The 25,178-nt window shown below is 42.6% G+C and overlaps 2 protein-coding genes across 2 annotated transcripts in view; both read right to left on the minus strand.

Annotated features, from left to right (window-relative positions):
* Positions 1-7,714: 7,714 nt before the first annotated feature.
* Positions 7,715-11,855, minus strand: crk (v-crk avian sarcoma virus CT10 oncogene homolog). Its single transcript, XM_076282053.1, has 3 exons — positions 11,325-11,855; positions 9,557-10,134; positions 7,715-7,881 (listed from the first exon to the last, which is right to left on the minus strand). The coding sequence occupies exons 1-3, from the start codon at positions 11,542-11,544 to the stop codon at positions 7,744-7,746; spliced, it is 936 nt and encodes a 311-aa protein (XP_076138168.1). The 5' UTR covers positions 11,545-11,855; the 3' UTR covers positions 7,715-7,743.
* An 862-nt stretch (positions 11,856-12,717) lies between these two features.
* The window catches only part of lrrc75a (leucine rich repeat containing 75A), a 21,265-nt gene continuing 8,804 nt past the window's right edge, over positions 12,718-25,178 (minus strand). Inside the window, exon 5 of the mRNA XM_076282054.1 lies at positions 12,718-15,962. Within this exon, the coding sequence (XP_076138169.1) occupies positions 15,110-15,962 (853 nt within the window). The 3' untranslated portion in view covers positions 12,718-15,109. The remainder of the gene's footprint in view (positions 15,963-25,178) is intronic.

The following is a 25,178-nucleotide window of genomic DNA, read 5'->3' on the forward strand; positions in this document are numbered from 1 at the left end:
TATTGGTCCATATTTAAATCCATATTTGTCGGGGGTATGCATCATTTTGTTCCTAACTGTCTACTCAAGGATGTGCCAACCATTTTCATAGCTGAACCGGAATATTGAACGCGGTCATGAATTTATGATGGGTTCAAGACATAGACTGTCTATGGTTCAAGACGCCTAAGTCTAATGGGAACTGAGCTGGAATACTGTTCCACATAGGGTCATGTTATGAAGGTAAAAGATTAAAGTTTTAAAATACATCTGACGTAATCATATTATCACGTCAAACAAGTTACCTAGGAGCAGAGCCCGTCTACGGAGAGCCTGGCCACTCCGTATTAAGTCCCATCAGAGAATGTCTAATAAGGAGAGAACCTTCACTCTCGGAACTCTTCCGGTGTGGTACTGCATCTAGGGGCGCTCACGGGCGAGTCCAGAATGAATGGAGGTCTATGGAGCTGTAGGCCTACCCCTCAAAATCCACTTTTCTCGGGATATAATTTTTTTTTCAAGTAATTTGAATATTGTATTCGAAAGGGGAGGCAAAGACAATACACTTGGTTGAGTATTATATTTTTTAAAGTCACTTAATTGTTCTAAAAAGCCTTTCAAACGTGCCAATGACGTCATTCATTAGCATGATCATAGCATAGCATAGCATCAATGCTAGCGTGTTATGGGCAACAACGACCCAACCTGTAAGAAAACGAAAGGACATGACTCCCGGATTATTTCACTTTTGATTGAAAATCCATATCCATTTTGCGAAAAATAAAATAAAATCTGAGGGTTTCAGTTGTTAAATAGGTGAAAACAACAAATGTAGCCATGTAGCTCCATAGGACCCCATGTATTTTGGACTCGCCCGCGATCGCCATCTAGGTGAACTCTGGTGAACTGCAGCCAAATTCGGTTTGTATGGGATTAATAGAGAGTGGGGAGGCTCTCCTTATAGTAGAGCGGCTACAAGGCCAATTTGGCAAGAATCGTGCAAATTATGATACAAGCATGAAACTTGGTAGGTATGTGCTTATGACCAATACAATCAAATCTACCTGACTGGCCACTTGAAATGACGGCCATTTTCCAAGATGGCCGCCAAAACAGACTCCAGAAATGTATTTATTGCATAGAATTGACCTAGCAAATTATGATACAAGCATGAAATTCGACATGTATGTGCTTAAGACCAATACAATCAAATCTACCTGACTGGCCACTTGAAATGACGGCCATTTTCCAAGATGGCCGCCAAAACAGACCCCAGAAATTGATTTATTGCATAGAATTGACCTAGCAAATTATGATACAAGCACGAAACTCAACATGTATGTGCTCAAGAGCAATACAATGAAATCTACCTGATTGGCCACTTGAAATGCTGGCCATTTTCCAAGATGGCGTCCAAAAAGACCCGAGAAATTTGCTAAGTTCAAATGTGCAAATTGCAAATGTGGTGTAAATAATTGTTCACTCTCCTTAAATATGTTTCCATAGATGATGAAGTGATACAGATATTAAAAATGTTCCACAATGACAAATAAGCCACTTATGACACACAAATAGCATGGTGATAACATGCTAAAAATGCCAGTTCTTAATGTCAATGGAGGGTGTTGCGTGATGCCACCCCCCCAAACAAATAAAATGGTTATGACATGCTAATAATATAATGACACTAATATGCTAATAACGGCAATTCATGGTTTTCTCGATGTTGCTGTTAAACAAAAGATGCGTGTACACCAGAAACAACCTCAGCTACAAAGTAGCCAAGGTCGTTGAAGAACCTTTGTCATGAATTCGCTTTTTTCGCTCTGGATGTTTGATTTAGCTAATCACATAACGGCTCTGGCTTGTCAGCCTGGGACATTCGAAGATAAGAGCATTCCAATTGTTTTTTGCCGAACCGCTCATTACCATCATATTAGCTGACTTTTAATTGCTTAATCGCTTAATCGCTCTGGTCGTCCAGATTGGTTCGCTCCAGGCGAATTCACTTTGGTCGCTTTATTCGCCGACCCTCCATAGACAAATAATGACTTCCGTCTTTCCGGTCGCATAGGTCGCTTTTGGTTTTACATGCAAATAACAGCGGTAGGTTAACAGTTATTAACGACAAATAAGCCCCTTATAACACACTGATAACATGGTGATAACATGCTAATAATGACAATTCTTGATGTCAATGGAGGGTGGTGCGTGATGCGATACCATTGTGGTAATAATATGCTAATAATGGTAATTTATGATTTTCTCGATATGGGCGTTTAAAAACACTAATAACGTGCTAATGGTACTAACGGTAATAATATGGTAATAATGTGCCGCTCACTATAATTTGTGCTCTCTGCGACTGTCCCCACAATTACCCCAGAGTTAGAGAACAAGGCGACCAGAGTGAATCAATCAGCAGTGGTCCAATGTCGCTGTAAGTGACTAAAATTAATTCCGAATAACCTCAGTGGCTGGTTTAATTCAGATAGTTTTGGTCTAAATATTGTAAGGATATGGATAGTGATACAGTGCATATACTCAAATGTAAAACGGCATATACAGTGTAATTTGTGGTAGGAGAGTAGGCTACAAAGTAGGGCAGTAAGAACAGACAGGAATATTATATATGAGGCATACTAGCATATAAGTGTTCTGTGTAACCACTCTGAAGGCCTGACTGACCGCAACGTCAAAAAAAAAAAGTTTGGTTTGACTAACTGTAGCAACATTGCCCTTTTCCATCCTCAAGGTGAGGGTGGGTAAAGAAATATAACATCTTACTTGTGACATGGTCAGAATAATCAGCAATTGATATTGATATACTGCCACACCACTCATCAAAGGCATTTTCTTCTTCTCCACCTGCTGTATGTGTTTGCACAGCTTTGTTAAAACAGGCTTACATTGTTGAAAAACAAATAGCATTTTTATACACGTGCGTCTTTCTGTTAAAATACCTACACTAAATTCTGAATCACATTTTGCCAATCAGCCCAAAACGAATTGAAATTTAAATAACTGTTCCATGCATGGATTCAAACGGTGATCAAAAGATCATACCTCAATCTGATTTTTTAGATTAACAATGGACAACGACTGACTGGTCAAAGTGCTGTCTGTGTCAGCAGGACACAAAAGAACAAGTCTCCTGATACGAATCCTGCAAAGACAGATAAAGATGGCTATACATTATTAGCAAAAAATATCCCACTCCCACTCTCTTAATGCATTGCCTATCAAACTTGATTGTGCAAGACTTGACACAGGAATGAATTGAATTTCCAATGACTTCATCATAGAAGGAAACAGAAATGTAGTGAATGTTAACATTGATTTGGGCCACATCTTCTAAATTAATTGCAATTAATGAAGTTATAGTGTCTTATTTGGTGGCCATCTTTAAAAATGGCTGCCATATTACATTTTCAAGTTGCAAATGAGGTGGATTTCATTATATTGCTCTTTAGCACAAACACACAAAATTACATACTTGTATCATCATTTTCTTGCTCACTTCTGGGCTAAATTCAGTCTTTTGGCGGCCATATTGTAAAATGTCTTCCATTTCAAGTGGCGAGTCAGGTAGATTTGATTGTATTGTTTTTTTAGCACATTCATGCCAAAATTCATGCTTGTATAATAACTTGCTTGATCAATTCTGTGCAACAAATCCATTTCTATGGTATTTTTTGGCGGCCATCTTGGAAAATGGCCGTCATTTAAACTGGAAAATCAGTTAGGATGTATTGTGTTGGTCTTAAGCACATACCTGCCAAATTTCATGGCTGTATCATAATTTCCTTTGTCAATTCTGTACAACAAACCAATTTTTAGAGTTTTTCATGGGGGCCATTTTGGAAAATGGCCGCCATTAAAAATGGCAAATCAGGCAGATTTTGTTGTATTGGTCTTGAGCACATACATGCCTAATTTCATGCTTGTATCATAATATCTTTGGTGAATTCTGAGCAATAAATCAATTTCTAGGGTCTTTTTTGGTGGCCATCTTGGAAAATGGCCGCCATTTCAAGTGGCCAATCAGGTAGATTTGATTGTATTGGTCTTGAGCACATACCTGCCGAATTTCACGCTTGTATCCTAATTTGCACGATTTTTCCTGTAGCCGCTCTACTATTAGAAGGGCTCTGGTCCCATTGTGCCGAATTTTGGTTGCAGTTCCACCAAAGTTCCACTGGGGGCGATCGCCATGAGTGCAAAATGAAGGGAGTCAATGGAGCTAGACGGCTAAATTTGTCTCTTTTACCTGATTGTCGTTGACAAATCTCAAATTTGATTGTAGTTTGTGTAACTTCAACATGGGTTATAGGTCAAAAGTTGAAAGAACGAGTGCTTATGTCCTTTTGCTTTCTTACAGGTTGGGTCGTTGTTGCCCATAACACGCTAGCATTGTGCTAATGAATGACGTCATTGACACGTTTGAAAGGCTTTTTAGAACAATTAAGTGACTTTAAAAAATACAATACTCAACCAAGTGTATTTTCTTTGCTTCCTCTTTCGAATACAATATTCAAATTACTTGGGGAAAAAATATATATCCCGAGAAAAGTGGATTTTGAGGGGTACAGCTCTATAGACATCCATTCATTCTGCACTCGTGGACGAGCGCCCTCATGTGGAACCACAGAAGAAACTGCAACCAGTTTAGAAACCGGAAGTTTTCCGAGAGTGGCAGTCCTCTAACCTGACTCTCGCCAGATGAATTTCGTTCCGCTTAGCTCGGCCTAGCTTCACTCACATCCATCTGGGACCTCTGCAGTTGAGAGTGATTTCTGCACCAGATTTTATGGTAGAGCCAATCAGGACGCAGAGCGGGAGTTTCATAGAAGCGACTGTGAGACTGTTATCAGCGTCATGGGTTGGCTTCGATGTGAGTGGTTGAAGTAGCACGTCAATAGATGACAGACAAGTGGCTTATCCAATCATATGCAAGCATTTTTTGATTAGGCCCAGCCTTCTGAAGCAACACTTCAATGGATTGATCCCAGATGGATGAGTGGAGCTAGGCGGAACGAAATTCATCTGGCAAGAGTCAGGTTAGCAGTTCTCCCCTTATTAGACATTCTCTGCTAGGAGCTACAACAGGATTCACGCAGAGCCCCAGAAATACAAAGTTTCTTGCTCTACATTGTGCCCATTTAATGATACACTAGGCCTAAAAATTATATTCTACACACATCTGAACTCAAACTGATTTAAACAAGAGGGCAAAATCTGCTCATTAGCAACACTTTATTAACTATGTATTGAACAAATTACATGCTACAGAAAACAAACGGGTCAAATTAAAATTGTTTTGAAAGAATATAGTGTTTAATACAATGGCACAATTTGATATTAACATACTGACATTTTTAAGGTTAACTCTTCCCCATCCCTCCGAATGTAATGAACTTACATAAACACATTATTAAAATATGATGCTTTAACATATTTAAATTGTAGGCATGATTGACAGGTACAGAAGGAATAAAATGATTACAAGAAACATGGGCATGCATGAAAATGTGTCCGCCACAAACAAAAGGAGTCATCGTAACTGTTGCTGGTCAGTTGCTGCTGAATTTAGGACTCTCTGGTCTGTGCATTCAGTGTTCTTTGTCACAAGCGAATCCTTGTCACCAGAAATTGTGGGATTTATTATGTTCCATTATTCTCAGACCATTGAATTATGTAAAAGGTACTGTGCCACAAAGCAGGTTGTGACTGCTTTCTTTAGGAATGGAAAATACAAAATAAAATATTAGGCACATTTTCTTTACAAAAATGTAGAATGGTTCTGCACTAAGGAGATTCAGGCTGCCACTAGCAAGAGAAAGAATCAGCTGTGTTGAGGGTTAGATGATCATTGACAACACCAAGGTCACATAAGGTCAGGGAATATGGCAACAAAAGATGTCTACCATAAAGAAATTGGCACAAACAGGTGACATATTTAGGTGAAAACAAAAAGGTTGTAAACTGTGAGGACAAAAAAAGCATTTTGCATTCTGTTTCCTTCAGATTAATTGACTCTCAAACTGGATAAAGAACTCAAGCCCTTTCGATCTTCATGTCACGATAAACAAAGCAGCACGCATTACTCTCAGGGCAAGATTCATACTCAACATTCAATTCAAAATAATTTGCCAAGATTGGGGGTAGGCAACATGCTACAAATGACTGATGAGGACGTCCATAATTGGCTTCTCAAAGACTTTTCATCAGACAGTGTTCATATTAACATCAACCTTAAACTTAATATTAACCTTTAACATTTAAGTTCCAAATATCCATATATTTAAAAAGGCAAAAAAGGGCAGATAATCTACGCTGTCTACCAGATTACATCACATTTTTTTCTGTGATTACAACCAAGTGATTGTCTAATTTAATTTTCAAATTGTAGAACAAGCACATTTAATGATTTTTATGTCAGATGAATTTAGCCATGCCGCAAATCTAGGACCGCTGAGATCTTCTAACATGTACCAGGACAAACCACAAAACGTCCGGCTTCCACAAGCTGGCACAATGACGAGCCACTACTGCACTTGACAGGCGTGAAAGAACACCATGGCAGAAAATGTGATTGGTCAGACCACAGGGTGCTTTGCATCACTCAAAATAAATGTTATATGTGCAAATAAAAAGGGAGTGAGGGGTAAAGTAGTGTATGAGGGACATAAGTTATTTGAAACTTCATGAAATCCTACATTATATATTGTGAGTTGGGAAGATTATTTCCTATAACATGTACAGATGAGTCCAGGAAAGCCAACGCCAAGGGAAGGAAATTCACACAAAACAAAACCTCATTGCCTTACATTCAACCTGAGCAATAGCCTTTCGTATCTGCCAGGCAATCAGTTCCGAGATCTTCTAATATCACTGTGTGCACTTTCCATTGCAGCACATATGCGACCACAATACGACTTCAGAATTACTTTTCCCAGTATTGTCCAACACTGAATCATAAACAACTTCCCCCAAAGTATTTCTCATTGTTCAGGGCTCAATTTTCATCCACAAGATTAAAAGAAAAGAAACAAAAAAACATAGAGCAGTGCATCAAAATTGAACACTTTTAGAGTGAACAAATCAGAATGAAGGAAATGTGACTTTTCTTTAGCTCAATGGTAAACATATTAATATCTAATGTTTCATGACAGTACATCCTTGTTTTACTTCTTTTTGCACAAGATCATTAGAACCTTGTGTGAACTTGGTTGTGAGCTTGTAGTGTAGGACAAAGCCTCTGGTTGTAATGTCTTCTTCCAGTAGGCCGGCACATGTAGTGTGTGGCGTTTCTTCAGCGTTACAGTCACAGGAGGAACGGCTTACCTCAGTCCCCAGCCGCACTCGTCCCCAGTCTTGAGGTGCACTCCACACTCCTCCCCTCGTATGTTTCTCTTACCTCTGATTGGATAATACGTCTATCCGTCAGAGGGCTCCAAAACACATAAGTGGATGCCTAAGCTTCGACGCAAAGTGTGTGAGTTATGGGGGAAAGGCTAGAGCGCCGACCCGAAGCAGATAAAACACATGTGAGGCGGCGGACGTAAGGTGAGGGCGCACACAAGTGACGCAGTGAGTGCGTGGTGAGGGAGAAGACAGTGAGTGTGGGCCATGAGAAGGGGAGGAGGGGCGAGGAGGATGTTGGGGAGCGACAGTGGAGGAGTGGGAGCATGAGGGGAGAGGGAGAGGTGGGGAAGAAATGAAGGGGGGGGGGGGGGGGGGGGGGGGATCCACGCAGTAGCCTCAGCTTAGTTCATCTTCGGGGTTGTGCTGGTCCAGCAGCCGGACGTGTGTGAAGGGGAAGTGGCCACGCTTGCCCTTGCACTCGCCCTCCCACTGGCCGTTCACATTGATCTTGGTCACCTTCACCATGTCGCCCACCTGCAAGGAGAGGAGTCAGCTGTGAGACTGAAAACTAGCAAACTGGGATAAATTTATATTGGCCTGCTGAGCACAAAGGGACTTTTCAAGATATCATATGCGCATGGCACGGATGCATCAAAGTTTTTATTTAGGTTCAAATGCTGACTCCTTTTCCTAAAATGTCCAACTAACTGCAACAAACTTCTATGTCCACTGGGAGGCACCAGATCTCAGCAAAACTGTAGCCACAGAAGCCGGTCTGGTAATTACAAACAGAGAAAGGAGGGTAATAATTCACAAATACTCCTAATGCTGGAGAGCGGTAATGATCAGTCTTTGATAGAATTGAGAATGTTTGGGAGGTGGGCGTCCGCCGCCTCCCTGGCCCCTCTCTGGTTTTGGCTCATAGTCACATCCACATGGAAATGAGAGGAAATGTTCCTCCACATGAAGCATTTCCTCCCCTCAACGACCTCCGTTTCGGAAGCCCTCTTCCCCTTCCGCTCACAGAAGGGCCATTTTGCTGCCTGGCTAGCCCTAGAGAGGGGCGTCCCCAAAGACCACACTGACTACCCTGCCACAGGCCTCCATAGGTAAAGGGAGAGCAAGAAGGAGGGTGAGGGAGGAGGATAGAGGCAGGTCATCCCCACTCACACTGAAATATTTTTCTCTCTCTCTCAGTTTTGCTGTTATTAGTGTTGTGTGGGTTTGGAAGCTGATTGTGAGATGGTGGGTTAACAGCATACACTGTTAAGATGGTTATTTAAACAAGCAAGATAGTCCATAGCTAGGTTAACTGGCATGACCCCTCACATACTGTATGTCTTGCAGAGGTTTATAGAGGTTTATATACAGTCTGGTGGGAAGACATAACACCAGCCAAATTATTATGGAAGACTGAGCAAAAATGACGATTTGCCATCTAGCCCTTCATGAGGGGTTTTACCTGATAGCTTAATGGGTGTTATATGTCGAAGAGCTAAATGTAGCGATAGTAACACAAGGGGCAAGAGCACTCATTCCCACTTTCAGGGCTTGATGTCTAGAGGTCAAATGGGAAGCTTGTATTTTTCCAACAGATTGTGGCTATTGAACCCTTCTGTAATCGATATGTTTAGTTAACTGCCTGATTGTTGCAAGAAAACTTCCTTGATCGGTAAGGCTAACTATGATTAACTTCTGCTTGCCTCCTGACAAATTATGTAAGAGCCATGCTATGTAGTTTGGTGCTTTCCGCTGGTAGTAGAGGCATAGTAAGTCATATTTTACAGATATAACAGGTCAAACGTCCATTCGGACCACCAAAAGTCCACCATCCAATCTCTCACAGGGATTTCTTTCTCAGGAACCAGAACATGCAAAAATGCTTATCCACCTCATACAACATTTCAGTTGTCACTTCCACACTCTATAAGGCACGAAACATTTTTAAATATATACTTTCATAATATATTTATGAGCTTAAAACTAATTCTATACATTACTTAGTTGAAACTTGTCAATATATAATTAATGGATTGGGTTAAGCTTTTTGGGGTTCTAAATATCAGCACAGAAGTAGAGGAAAATAGAATCAATTTCAGCCTACATATGGCCTTATGAGGAGGTGCGGAACAGAAAATTGCAAGTATATGGGGCTCAATAGAGACATACACAGAGGGCACATAACAAAGTTAACAGGCCAAACGTTTACCTCAAGAGCCAGGGCAGTCTTGTCATAGGCATTGGGCACTCTCTTCTGGATAGCCCTGGCAAAAACCGGGCCGTTCTGGAGGTTGGGCAGAGGCGTAGGCTGGGCATAGGGACCAGGTTCACCAAGCAGAGGAGGGGCCTGGGAGTTTTGGCCATCGTTGGTGCCCGTGTTTGGCACCCCACCCGGTCCCCCTCCGCCCAGCGCGGCCGAGGTGGGCGAAGCGGAGCGGTACTTTTCCACGTATGGCACGGGGATCATGCCCACACGGCCCTCGCTGTTGGAGGCATTCCACCATTGCTCCTCGGGCTTCTCTAGCACCCGCAAAATGTCCCCCTTACGGAATGGAAGATCCTCATCGTCATTGCCGGGGAAGTCGAAGAGCGCCCGCACTAGCTCCTCCTCTTGGCGAAGGGGAGGCCCACACCCAGCGCTGCTGCTGATGTAAGACGAGTGCTTGGCCTTGTTGATGGGCTCAATCAATGTGGTGGTATCAAGGTAGTGGATCTTATAAAACTCCAGGAGAGCAGGCAGGGCATCAAACTCCTGGTCCCCAATGCGAAAGCGAGGAGGTGCCAGACCTGAGAGCATCGGGCAGGAAGGGAGATCAGATGGACAAAATGTCACGGACATACATGGTTCTGCTCTATACAACGTGCAAAATTGAATTATCTGAGTTTATGAGGGCTTAAAGGCATTGCGATAGGATACGGGGTATCATTTCACTGTTTTATAGTTTCAGCTGTAAGCAGCCCAGTTCTTTTCTCAGTCAACCAACATCACAGTGGTGACACTAAAGATTTCACCATCTTGACACCAACAATCTTATTCTGCTCTACAATGACATAATCTTTTCACATTTAAAAGATCAGTGTGATATGCAGTCTAGGCCACCGGTCATGACTTGCATGTCCAACTTGTACCAGAGTAATCTTACAACTGTGTCCAAGACAATTAGGCCTCATTAGTGGAGAGACAAACTTACTGACATCTTAGTAAGGAAACAAAGCTTTGTTTTTCAAACAGCTTCCATATTAAATACAACATACTATGACTTGAGGAAGACTTGTACAGAACTGATCACTTCAATTTATGTGGACAGTGATATCACAATGGCAGTGCCAAATGCTGTTATTTCACATACCACAACCGCTCAACCCAGACAGTACAGTGAGAGGGGTTTCAAGGAATCCATGCATATTTCACTACAAAATGCCTCTGCAGCACGATCTTAGGCATTAGCAGGATGTCATTAAGGATTGGAGGTTAGAGTGATTAACTACTGAATGCAAGAGACAAGTACTGTTAACATACAACTGCCACACATTTCTAATCTTGACGGTGAAAACGAAAGGCTAGAAACAGACCATAACAAAACAAAAATAATAACACTGTCAAGGCGCTTTGTAGCCAATAATAAACAGCTAACGCTAGCTAGCTATCGCTAGGCTTAGCAAAACCTGTTCTATTCGACTGGCAGATGGAACTTTTTCAATATTAAATGGTGTCATTCCTTCAACTGTACTATAAATAATGCAGTACATGGAGACTGAGGAGGCGACACTGACACTGTTAGGCACACCTGAGGATGAATGTATGGCGGTGTGTTTTCATGAGGGCGTGATTTAGAAACGTTATAGCGTACTAGCAATGCTTTATGTTAGCTAACTAGCTAGCAAGTCACACTACAGCCGGGTTACTGAAACGTTAGCCAGTCTCATTGCATCCCTCCCCGGTGGCACGTCTGTGAGAACGCCCCTGCATGCCTTACCTGGACCAGACTGACGATTGTTGTTGATGCTGTTGATTATATAATGCGAGACTTTTGAATTCTCTGAAACGGACAGCACGTAGTCGCCAGGGCATGTAATTGAGTCTCTCACCAAGAAAACCCCATGCCTTTGTCCTTGCAACAGAGAAACAGCCTCTTGTCTACTTAATCTACCCCAAAACCAGCTTCCACGGTCTTCAGCGTCAAAATTTCCGGCCATGATTGCCACTCCACAGCCGAGGCTTCACGGGCCTTCCCTTCGCCTCCCCTTATCCGCAACCAGCATTCAACTCATACAAAAAACTTTACCGCGTTCCCGATGAACACGTTCAGAAATTGTACGGCATTTGAATCGCGATTCGACGTGCTAACTTCAGATTTGCAGCCAATGTGCCCGTATTAGTGTTGCGGAATCTAATTTGACGAAGTAACAGAGTAAATCCCCCAACTATCGCACAATTCCTCTACGTAATTTTGAATCAAATCCTTGAAGTTGGCACAAGTAAGTTCAAAAAATTGAAATGGCGGACCTGAGAAACAAAACGACCTCACTTACCGGATGTGACGTAAATTCATGCTTCGTGGATTGATGGGATAGCAAGTGCGGTATCCATGTTGAGACGGTCAGAGGCTAAGTTTGCCTACATATTTAAAATCAGTGTATAATTACATTCTATTTCACATTAGGCGTACTCAAAATATTTTAAGCACAACATATTCATGTGTCAGTGTGAATTGTTTGTTCTTGTTTTGTTCTTCATTTATTTTAAAAGTAGGCCTAGGCTGTTCTAACGCCTCAATGGCGCGGGATTTAAGGTAAGGTCTATCTGTTGCCACTAGATGCCAATATACTACCATGAGATAAAATATGTCAGTCAAAACAAACAAACGTCTTTTCTTGAAAGAAACAGTTAAGATGGTCCTACCTATTGCCTATTTGCCTTTACTTAATTGAATCGTTCTACTGACTAATTTGAAATGATCAATAGGCCCAGGCCTAGGCTACTCGCCTATGATACCTGAAGAAGTAGCCTGGCCTATGCCTCTAACGGGCTGTCAATCTATTGCAGGTGATAGGCCGGTAGGCTATTTGAAATGATTTGTAAACCATTGACAGACAGACCTCACCATACCATCGAGCATTCACTTGTTCGAATTTAAACCTAGGTTGGCAAATGACTGGAAGACTCCCTTTTCCTGTTCATTGGTTGTCCCAGCCAAATGCATTAGGCCTACAAGCACATGGCTTAGGCTATGTCCCATGCACTGTTTTCATCATAGTCCTGTTTGAACTTCCCCCTGAATCTGTCCACTTCACACATCACCAAGAAGATATGGATTCAATTTTATTTTATTATTATTATTAGACATGACATCATTCTTTTTTGGCAATAAGCTATACATTTGTACAGGGTAATGATATAGAGTTGTTCTTTTTGGATGAAAGGTGTCTTAAACAGCCTCCCTAATCATGCTCATTTGACCTGTGCAAAGGACTAAGAGGAAAGAAAGCATGGCATCTGGTTGCTTATACAAACAATCACGACATAGGCGTACTGAAGTATATTAAAAATGAAAATCCACCCAGACAGGTGCCTACTTAGTAGGCTAGTCTACATTGGTGATATGCCCAATAATGTGTAAAAAAAACCCAGCTCTTGTTTTAATTACTAGACTCATCTTTGAGGCTAACATTGTTTGTGCCATTGTTTGGAGCAATACATTTCAATGCATGTAAAAGTTTTAACATTAAAATGAGGTTCCAAGAAATAGAGACTAATGAGGATCCAGGGACAAAGTACAGTAGTATGAATGCCAATATCAGAAAAAAATTAATCTTTTTATTATGTTAATTAACAATTTAAATGAAAATTGTTTGCATCAGGTTCATGTTACTTCACATTACATTTTTAGTTTTACTTAGTGTCAACTCATTTTAAATGCAGATAGGTCCATAAAGACTGACTATAGGCATGGTGCAAACATGTCTGGAGTAGATCATTATTATCAGTCAGTGGTCACTCTGCTACACTAAATACGGAATCACAGATTCACTGAACATTTAAACTAATGATGAATTGAGGTTAACTATGATTATTTGACAAACCCACAATGACATTAACAGAATGTCTTTCTCTGAGATGAAAGCACTCCTTATGGTATGAGGACCTGAGAATGAGAAACATATTTCATTAAAGTGCACACTGGGTATCTGTTCAATTCATTTAAAAGAGGCTCCAATATATAAGGGGAAAGATTGACACAAATACTGTAATTTAGCTTGTAAGGGATATAATTATTCACAATAAGATTTGGGTAGTTGTACAACCTCTAAGCAAACAGAGATAGCAGCATCTAATTAGCAAAATACATTTACATGTGTTCAAAGCAGATTCTTATCCTACTCTAAAAGTAATTGAACAACACACTTCCTTCATAACTGTACAATTATGAAAGATATTCAATTATATAAGGTACATTTAAGTAGGTGTAAATATTTCCTAGAAATGAAAAGAAACACTATTTGTGAGAAGTTATCTATGTGTGAATAAAGGGGTGAGCGAGGCTAGGATGGCTGGTAATTACATATCAAAATGTCCTAATTTGCAACAGTGCAGTAGGATGTAGGGAGAGCGGTTAGTAGAAATCAAATATAATAATCATAACTATGTTTTCATTAGTGTATAATCACCTATGACTATGAATCATTGTGTTTTCGTTAGCTTACAATAAGTGATCCGTATCATCATAGACTCCATGTTGCACGGCCATGTTTCTAAAGTAGCACAGAATGGATAAACCGCACTGAAACTCAAGAGGCCCTTTCACGTTTCTTTATGACACCTGGTGGCTCTGCTACATGCTCAGAAAGAAGCCAATCTGCAGCCTCCCCACTAGATGCCACTAAATCCTACATACTGCACCTTTAAGCTGAAACTCCCCTCCTCAGTCTGGTGTGCCTCTTCAGACAACTAGGGAGAGGAATCTCTTTAGTTCATTCCCTTCCCTTCCTCAGGCACTGTTTCCCCTCACAGTGACAGCTTGCTTTTGTACAGATCCTAAATACTGTCAAAGAGGGACATCCTCTCTCGCTAGTCTGTTCCTTTTCAGTGTGTTTTTTTTTTCTTTTTTGGTTTGTCCCCTCTTCAAAAGGTAACACTTCATTAAAGCTGCTCTCAGCACATCCGCCTGCTGTCAAGCCAAAGCTCTGGGCGGTATTTATTGATTAGGAAATACTGGGCAGGAACACAGGGCCTGGGGAGTGCTGGTTATTTCTAAGAGCTGGGTGCATAGATTTGAAGGCAGAGAATTAGGGGGGGATGAAGACATGTCTACCTTGCTCTGTCTCATCCTCACTTTCCAACTCCGCAAATACACAATCCATTCAACAGCAAGGTAGCAATGTCACAGGCACATAGGCATATGTCCACAACTGGACAGGATAAAGGGGAGAGACACCTGAATGATATATTAAAAACATACCAGTTTACGGTAAAATATAATCTTTGTATTTAACGAGTGGTTCAGACTGCAGTACTATATTACACGTTAGGTTATATGTTAGGGCTAATGAAATCATACACGTTGCTGTCATTTGTTGATTGTCATCTCCTCAGAATGAACCATCAATGACCCCTCCCAGTCTTTTTGGTTTGGGCAAGCTCCCAACCAAAGCTACCCACAACTGGAGATGACAGGGTTTGTCGTGTTCTCTCTCCCTGTCACTCTCTCTCTAAACGACACACCTATTACAAAGAATGGCACAGATAATCGACATGTGGATCTCAGGTCAGGTTGTCTGAGGGAGGTGCTGCCCTATTCCCACTGTCCTCTTTGTGTAGTTCAAAGGCCCCAGAGGAATTGTGGGACGGACTGGAGCAAGACAACTGTGAGGACTGACTCTGGGTGTCGTCCTCCTCCTCCGCTTTCACTGCCTCCTTTCCCTTCTTCCCTTTGCTCGGCTTCTCCTGTCTCGGTTTTTTCCCGACTCGATGGTCTTCCATGGTCCACATACTCTCATCCTCGTCCTCCTTGCCCTGCACCTCTCGATCAAAGTCCAGCAGTTCTTCCATCATCTCCTCGATTTCCATCTCTCCGTCCATCTCGCCTTCCAGCTCTCCCTCAACTTCGGACCGCAGCTCACCTGTGCTCTCTGTCCGGTTGGTGTCGTCGCCCTCATCCTCACCGTCCACCCTGTACTCGGGCTCACTGGCCTGGCTCTCCCCGAACTCCAAGATGGTGGGCAGGTTGCCCTGCTTGGGGCATCGCTTGCGCAGGCTCACCAGGAAGGGCTGTGGCAGGGAGAAGATGTCCACGTTGTTGCCCAGGTCGATCCACGTGACGCTGGGGAAGCTGTCTGGGTCCTTCAGGGTGTCCGTGAGCTCCTTGAGGACGGCACGTGTCAGCCGGTTGCCGTTGAGGGCCAACGTCTCGAGGCGGGGCAGGACGGCCAGCGTGGGCAGCAGCAGCAGGAAGGCCTCGTCCGTAAGCTCGGTGAAGCCCAGTTCCAGGCTGCAGATGCGTGAGGCGTGGCGCTGGAGGTGAGCGCACAGACGCTCCATGTCCCGCACGGCCAGAGGAATGCCCGACAGGTCTAAGGCCCCACTGGCTGGAGGAACGGACAAAACAGACTTCAGGCTGGAAAATAAGAGAAAAGGACAGGTGGACGGATGTTAAGGAAATGCAAAAAGAAGAGAAAAGGCAATAAACAGGACCATGAGTCTGCCAGTGGTATAAAAGAGATGGTTATTATGACCGCCGCGCAGCGAAGCGGTGGTCATATAGGTTTAGTCAGAATGTTTTTTTTTTTTTTTTTTTTTTTTCGCATGCCCAAATTTCCGTCAATGAGTCCCGGGACACTGAAAGACCGGGGTACACGAAACTTGGTGGGCATGTAACCCCACATGGATAGCATGGAACCATCGTTTTTCGTTTTGATCTGTAGCCCCCCACTGGACTGGACCCCCGAAAGGAAGTGTAGGATCATTATGACACCCTCTGTATGCACGCCAAATTTTGTGGAATTCCGTTCATGGGGGGCCACACAATAAATTAATTTATGTTACTATACACCAACTGGCCTGTAGGTGGCCGGAGACAGTTTTCTGTGAATATCTCGAGAACCGTAGGGCCTAGGAGGTCCACCTTTTTTATGTATGTTGGTCTTAAGGGGGCATGTCAACCCATCCCATTACCACTTATTTCATGTATAGCGCCACTTAGTTAAAAATTAAAAAGCAAAAAATTAGGTGTTTTCATCACAATATCTCTGGCTGACAAGGTCAAAACTGCACGAAATTAAAAGTGTAGGATCATTATGACACCCTCCGAATGCATGCCAAGTTTTGTGTACTTTCGTTCATGGGGGGCCTTACAATAAAATAATTTATGTGTACATTTAGTGACGTACACCAACAAGGATTCCCGGGACACTGAAAGACCGGGGTACACAAAACTTGGTGGGCATGTACCCCCACATGGATAGCATGGAACCGTCATTTTTCGTTTTGATCTGTAGCCCCCCCGCTGGACTGGACCCCCCAAAAGGAGGGTAGGGCAGACACAGTTCTCTGTGAATATCTTGAAAACCGTAGGGTTTAGGAGGACCATTTTTTTTTTGTATGTTGAAATTAAAAGTGTAGGATCATTATGACACCCTCCGAATGCATGCCAAGTTTTGTGTACTTTTGTTCATGGGGGGCCTTACAATAAAATAATTTATGTGTACATTTAGTGACGTACACCAACAAGGATTCCCGGGACACTGAAAGACCGGGGTACACAAAACTTGGTGGGCATGTACCCCCTACATGGAACCATCATTTTTCGTTTTGATCTGTAGCCCCCCCCCCGCTGGACTGGACCCCCCAAAAGGAGGGTAGGGCAGACACAGTTCTCTGTGAATATCTTGAGGGCCTAGGATGACCATTTTTTTCTGTATGTTTGCCTCCAGGGGTCATGTTAACCCATTTCATGTGCACACATGTGCACAAACAGATACACACACACACACATACATTCACAGTAATCATACGTATGACATACTCACACAGTAGACATATGTACGCTTGCATGCACAGGCACACACACACACACACACACACATAACATAAACATAACACAAACAATCAAGAATTTCTCAGAATTATTACTACAGGCAAGATGGAGGTGGGGTTGTATAAAATTAATTTTACATGTGAAATCTATGAACTAATAATGTTTTTGTACTTGTTGTCTAGCAGATACCAGTGAGAATTGAGTGTGGATAATGCAATTTAGTGAGACAGTTAGAATCATATAGGCCTTTCAGCGTGATTTCTTTTTGTGGAAAAAATGTGCTGGACTGGGCGGCGGTCGTATTTTGTACCGCTCTGCGGTACATCTAGTTCCACTAAAGTTTAGTGACTAAACCATGCTTTACTAAAACCTATCAGAGTATAGCCCTACACGCATTTGCACTCGTCCATTATTTGAACTCATTGGCAAAATGAAACTAATTTCGCCATCGTGTCAGTCAATGACAAAACAGTTATACACAGTTAATTGCGTTCACTATTGACCGACAATAGTTTACCATTGAAAACTTAGCCTGGAAAAACCAACACTTACCCCAATAATGTTCGAATGACTGAATAAAAAACATTTATCCTGCAGAGAAGTTGCTGCTTACATCTTGTGCGTCTTCAGCTGTGCTTCACATTTGCCATTTTTAGATAATGTGCCAGACCCCTCCTTAGGTTGTTAATTGCCACACCCCTTGGCACGTTGCTCAATGAAAGAGACGTGTAAGATAAGAATAAACTGTGTGCTGGGATAATAATCCGCTTTCTGCCAGGTTTTGCGTCACAAAAGTAGGGCCCTAAATGTATTTTAAGTCGTTGCAGAGATAACACCAATGAAAGGATGGGGAATAATGATAAGACCATTCTGAGATTAAAAGATCTTCTCCTCACAAGGCAGTATTTGTCTACAGAGAGAGAGAGAGAGAAGAAAATATGATTAACTAATTGTGTTGAGGTCTGGATGTAAAAAGGAAGAAGCCTTCAGCCACAGTTCTTATATTAACCATAATTCTGAACAGCATTACAAGTTATCTGCTTTCATGGTATGTAAATTATGCCCTTAATACATTATAGTACTATTAGAGTATTGTGCAGACCATTCATTATTTCAACTAAAGCTTCTCTAAACAGCAAACTGCATAAGAACCAAGAAATGAAAGGCAGACAATCTTTGGACTATCCACAATGCTGGTGCTTAATAACTTTTTGGGCAAATGCCTGATCCCACTGTCTTCCAGAGAAGACTATAAGATGTTTGGGCCATGACCCCACTTTTGCCTATCTTCCCCACTATTAACAAAGTGTGTTGAGGCATCAGCCACGAAATGCTCCAGCATTATTTAGTTTTCTAATCTGAATGAGTGTTAATGGCTTTGAACCAGGACTTTGCTGAAATCCTCACATGCCCTGCTCACCCCAACAGGAGTCCAACAGGAGGCATCTGGTCTAGTTCATTTTAACCACAAATGAGATAACTTGTATTTTGATTCATACTGCCATCATCAGATACAAAAGCTGTATACTTTCCTTGCTCTATCCACTATGAGAGGTCGAATCCAAAACATTTCTATAGAATAGCTGGACTCAAATGAAACCCTTCATCAACAAGTCAAATAAAGATTGCTGAAATCTAATAGTAGATGCAAGTCTAGACCTATATCTGGGAGGGGGAAAGGAGCACAAAATGAAAAAAAAGTTTAAACTAGCAGTCCCTACACATGGTATACTACGCTAAAAATAAACCTAGGAAGATGGAATTGGCAGTGAATGAGCAGAGAAAGGCTGCACTGCATTTAATGCCATAAAAAGCAAAGCTTGGATCAGACTTGAAAATCGTCCAGGTGCAAATGAAAACAGAAAACAATGCAGGGCAGAAAAAACAAGTGTTAATCTTACTGAATACTCTGCTCTGCTTTTCTTTTCCTTTCTTTTCAAAAGTGGGAGGAAAAGAACCCGGGCACTGGATTAGCTCAAAATAGCCAATATTAGCACAAAACACCGAGAGAACCCTCAAGCAAAGCGGTGAAAAAACATGGCAAATCAACTCTAAAGGAAAGATCATCTCTAATGACATGACTATGCTACTTGTGAGCCAGCGGCACTCTTGTCAGTACAGGCTGTTCATAACAGTTAATAGCTGGGCTTAAGTGGCAATATATTCCACTTGGGGAGAGTTGCAGCAGTTGGGTTTTATTTGGAGCCCATATTTAAACAATCAGTGGTCATGTGAGTATGATCTCACACTCGCCTCTCCCTCGGTGGACTCACCCCTCGCGTCCTCCGCCCCTTCCAGTGAACTATCAAACATAAACAGCCGCAGAAGGCAAGTGGAAATGAATAAAACAGAGCACAGGATATCGATTCTGCACTCTCCCATTGGCTTGCACTCAAAATCCCACGTTCCTCGGCCTCTCTGGGGGCCTCACTGCACTAAGGCCTCACAAGCCACTTCCTTTAAAACATGAGACCACCTCAGTCACCCATACTTGTTAATGGACTGGATACATGACCATTACTTCTCTGCCATACTAGTTTCAAAAATGTTGTAAGTGTAAACATGAAACGGTATGAGAAAGTGGAAACTTCCAAAAATATTATTTCCCAAACAAATGACAGTAAATATGTGATACAAAGCAAGCTATTTAGAGCACAGGCAGTATTTCAAATCAAGTGATTTAATCAAACAAGCAAGCATCCTGTATAAAATGTGATACAGGACTCTCCAATTAGACGTTAATCTACAATATGAAAAAAACTGCATACATTGCATCTGTGGGCTCTTGGTGATAATGTGATTGTATATGTTACTGATGAGCGACCTCTGAAAGCTGGCCCATTGTCTGCCTTGTGAATCATCTCCTGTTGTTTGGGCTCAAGTTTCAGCCCCCTCCACTGTGTTGGCCAACAGGAGAGTGTTTCTCTAAAAAGCTCGTTGGTGATATCAGATCAGCCATCAGTGTCTGTCTGGTAGCTAATGGCACTCTGCAGGGCTTGAGAGCTCTGGAGTCTGCACTGAAAGACAGTCTCTTTTTTTATTTCAGATCTGTTCATCATCCGATAGTGATGACAAAATACTCTGCATGCATCTTTCTTCTGCTTTCGGCTTAGCTAACTAAGTGTGTAATTGACTGACTATATAAGTCTGCCAGTGAACTGACATAGACCAGTGTCCATGAGGGACAGGCCACTTCTGAGCTTGTTATCAAATTCCAGAGTGATCAGGCCATTCTTCAGGGAAGCAGCTTAACAACATGGAGTAATGAGACAAGGTCGTGGAAGCCGCATCGGCAGAAAGGCACTCTTGACCTCCGTGTCTGTTACTTACAGCAAACATGCTTTCAAGGCTCCCCCTGTCATTTTTAAACTCAGCATAATACTGGGCTTTGGCCATGACACATTCTTTTCACTCTCTTGTGCCACAATTTCTACAGTTATGCTCTCTACTGCTACACTTTTCTGTTCTGCTCCTCCTTTGTGTGCTCTAATTCTCTCTCTCTCTCTCTCTCTCTGTCTCTCTCTCTCGCTCTCTCTTCTCCTCTTGAGATCAATTATCACCCAGGCAGCAGGAGAGCGCACACTAGATGACAAATGAAAGCCTTTTCTCACTTTCCCTCTTTATTGCCATCTTCCACCAATTTTGTGTTCCCTCTTTTCAGAGGGGGGATGGGTGAAAAAGAGTCAGGTTTGGATATTAATAACTGCTGCATTCCAATCGCTGTCACACTTGTCCTCTGCACATACACAACAAGAAAATTGATCACTATACCAATGATAGATTGATTGAATTTGTTGGTTAGGCATTCAGATAAGTAATAAGTATGCATTTGTTTAGAGTGAATGATTTGACAGAATACACACGAGTGTATAGCTCTGATGTGAGTACAGCCCACATTGTTTTTATAAATATTGTATGCAAGGGGTCAAAAACAAACAAGTAGCAAATGTCAAATGCTAGGCCAAGGCTGGCCTCACAGCTGTATTCAGTCCACATGCAAGTTGATTTGAAATTCAACTCAGAATCTCCATTCCATGAAATATTACTTCAGTCACACAGAGGTGCAAAGTGCTGCGGGCACTATAACTGGTGTCTGATGATAACAGATAAGAATCACACATCTCCACACACACACACACACACTAACCAGTCCTTGGTTTTGGAGTGAGTGTGATAGAGTTCAGATGGAAGAAGAGCCTGTGCATACTGAGCACGTCTGTGCAGCAGCTGGAGAACACAAGAGCAGGTGAGAGGGAAAACTATTGATTCAGACTTGCAGTATCAAGCTCACAGTTTGATCCATCAGACATCAGAGTTCAGACAGAGAACAGAGAGACACAGCAGAAAATGGATAGAGAGACACAGGGGTTCTGTCTCAGAGCAAATAAAGACACAAAGAACGGGGTCCATGTGGGAAGCTCTGCCAGTGAAAGACGTGGGAGCAGAGTGGACGGTTTGGACATAGGAAGAGTGTAGGGAGAGGGAGCGCACGTGAGAGAATCCTGAGACATGCCTCAGAGATGACGGCATCACAGCCACATAATGCACAACCCACACACACCCTCATTCTGATTCCTACTACTTCATCTTCACACACACACACAAACACATACACACCCTCCCCCTGATTTATCCTACTTCATCTCTCTCTCTCTCTCTCTCTCTCTCACACACACACACATTAGGTTACCCTTAATGGGCTCAGGACAATAAGACGTTAGATGTATATGTTACGCCTTATGTCATCCTCCAGTGTGCATGGTCTGTTCTCCACCCACAGTTATAAAATATTTTTCACATTAAGTCATTCACACACACACACAGAAATGTGTGCGCTTTCTGAATGTCTCTCAAACCAGTTACATCTGAATGCAGACAATTAAAGGGGAAAACATCGAAAGTGCACTGAAGGACAAGACTTTCGATCAAAGCACGGGGGGCGGGGGGGTGCTCTTACCACCGGCGAGTCATCTGGCACTGAGGGAGACCTGAGCTGGAGCTGCCGGGCCCTCCTGGGCCGTTACTGACGGCAGCAGATCTCCGGTCCCGCTCGTCTCCTGCCTGAGCCGGGCTGACGGCAGATGGGGCTGAGCAGGCAGCTGCTGAGACGGGAAACCAAATCCCAGTGCAGACACACAGGAACCAAAGGCCATGTCCTCCAAAACAGCACACCACTCACCTGCTCCCTCCCACACTCACCAGCTCTCACACCACCACAGTCTGGACGCACAACGCTGTGTTTCACATTAGGCACTTAGTGTCATTTTACGTCAAATATCCATGAACAATATGTACGACGCTACAGTTGTTAACATGGGCAAACCATTTACTCATGTGTAAACAAACCGTAAGTTCACACCTCTATAATTGCCATGCTGCATACTGTAACTAAAGTGCGTGCCAAGTTACTGTACCTTTATCTGGAGATACTGTACATCTTATCTATGTAACATCTGCTAGTGTACAAGGAAGCTAGACTGTATAGTTCATCATCTCTCTATTTCTTCTATACTTGGCTGCCCCCCCTTCATCTGGGTTCTGCTCAAGGTTTCTTCAGACAGTTATTTTCATGGGCTACCATAATCCACTGTGTGATTACTCTAAAAGGTTTAGGTCATGAAGCCCCTTCACACAATGTCCATTGCTAAATGGTATGAATTAATTATGTTAACTAACACAGTAAATAATATAATTAATTTACTGATTTAGCAAACTAGAAAGCGTTGTTGACAAATATTAATGAATATCAAAAAGGATTGAGGCTCTGGAGTTCTGTAAAATATTTTTATAAACTGATCTGGTTAAATTAATTTAAACCCTACAGAGCTTTTATTACCTTTAAAAGTTACACAATTTCCTAATGTAAATGCATGGGAGAAGGCATGGTTTAAGCCTCTTAACTGCAAAAGGTTCACTTTCTCCTCTCTTAGTGGAAATGAAATTCACCCTAGGCTTGCAATACTCTCAGGAAATACTGACTTTGAGACATTTCCCTCTTGGACCGCCTCAGCTCTAATGGCAGCTGAAATATGCACATAAAAATGACAAATCCACACCAACCCCAATCCACAGACATTACCCAGAAAAAACAACAGCCTTTCAATTTGAAATCAAAGAATCTCAAAGAGAGAATTCACCCGTTTCATAAACAAATATGAAACTGGGTCACTCTGTTTTTTATTTTGGTTTGACATACTCATCCAGTGGATTTGGAAGAGTTTCCACCTCCTAAAGCAGCAACAGCACGTTAATTTCAATCACGGGCTCGCCTGAGAGGAAAATGGGGCACCTCTGTCTGACGTGCGACCGTCCCATGAGTACCAGCACAGCACTGAGTGCACCAAGGTCACCGAGAAGCAAACGCTTGACGTGGCGCAGACAACGGCCAGGAGAGCCCTCCTCTCTAGTGGATCTGTCCCCTCGCTAATTAGCTCCTCTGCTCAAACAGGGCCACAACAGATTAATGGAAGTGAGTCATTGTCAGTGAAGAGGCTGCGAGTGGAAGAGGATGAGGACACGAGTGAGCGTGTGTGGCTTCAGCCCTGATGTCGGGATGGGCCACTCCCTATCTGTTACACAGAGACTCTGGAATGTGAGCACATGCAACTAGCAAATGTAAAACAATGGGGCCTCGCTGTCCTCTAATATGATGTGCTTACGAGCTTCATCTTGAAATGCATCTTGTAACACAAATGTCTCTGGCCTTAGTGTAAATCGGAAAATGTCTGCCCAAGATGACCATGATACCCCTCCCTATCCTCTAAACAAACACTTATTAGCAGTAATCCCCACACACTGTTTCATTACAGAGCCTTGCTGTGTTGTGCATTAAAATGAGTTACTGCTGTTAGCCCAACATTCAGCATAACATCTTAATTTATTATTAGATCCTTGATTGCTTGGGGACTGGGGATTACAGCCAATCAAAAGCAACAAGGGGTTGCCAGATATGGGTGGCAATAAAGAACAGAGCAAGAGGTTCTCACAGCAAGGCACCGTAACAGTGCTGCTTTCTTGATGAGTGAGTAAAATCAGGCCAGAGCAAAAACACAAATTCACATTATTAAAGCCACTACCAAGTACCACATCTGACTAGGCAAAAAAGAACACACACCACATATGGAAAACAATGCAACCCCCCTGAAAAAAAAACAATAAACCAGGTTCGTTCAGCATTACAATAGGAACGATGATGTCCTGACATTCCAGCTTGATTACATGGTGGAAACAATCTCTGGCTACGGGAGGAATGCAGGGGGGATGAGAGAGGAACATTCTGGAACATTCGGGGGTTCTGATCCCTACATTCCCCAACACGGCCATGGGGGCTTCAGCGGCAGCAACGGGGCTTCAGCACCACGGAAACCAGCTCAAAGCACTTCGCTCCCACTCCAGACTGTCAGACTACCACAGCTGTCTATAAATAGGCTTTGCATGCTGCACATTGCCATCATATGCATCAATACACTGACACACACACACACACACACACACACAAACACAATACACACACTTTCATTCCCTCACTGACACGCACACACACACACAGAAAATTATTAACAAAGGCCACAGAAAAAAAGCCACAAAAGGCAGGCAGGAGTGCATAGTAATCACTGAAATACCACACAACCAGCAGTCGCCATCATGCAGAGTAGAACCCAGGCCTTGGGAAGCCACCAGTGCGGCCTGATTCATTTAGTTGAGTAAACACAGCTCTTATTCATCAATAGGAGTGAGATGGCAGGCGTTCAGAAAAAATTAAATAAGGCGGCTCTGTATACGGAAGTGGCACTGACA

This window comes from Alosa pseudoharengus, unplaced genomic scaffold (genome assembly GCF_046254945.1).
Source record: "Alosa pseudoharengus isolate Yale_2024_CS ecotype anadromous, Long Island Sound unplaced genomic scaffold, YU_APseudo_1.1 YU_APseudo_1.1_scf_13, whole genome shotgun sequence".
NCBI classification, from domain to species: domain Eukaryota; kingdom Metazoa; phylum Chordata; class Actinopteri; order Clupeiformes; family Clupeidae; genus Alosa; species Alosa pseudoharengus.

Coding starts and splice junctions, on each gene's coding strand:
- crk (XM_076282053.1), bottom strand. CDS start 11,544: ATGGCCGGAAATTTTGACGCTGAAGACCGTGGAAGCTGGTTTTGGGGT. Junction 10,135..11,324: donor CAATCGTCAGTCTGGTCCAG/GTAAGGCATGCA, acceptor CGATGCTCTCAG/GTCTGGCACCTCCTCGCTTT. Junction 7,882..9,556: donor AGACTGCCCTGGCTCTTGAG/GTAAACGTTTGG, acceptor CTCTCCTTGCAG/GTGGGCGACATGGTGAAGGT.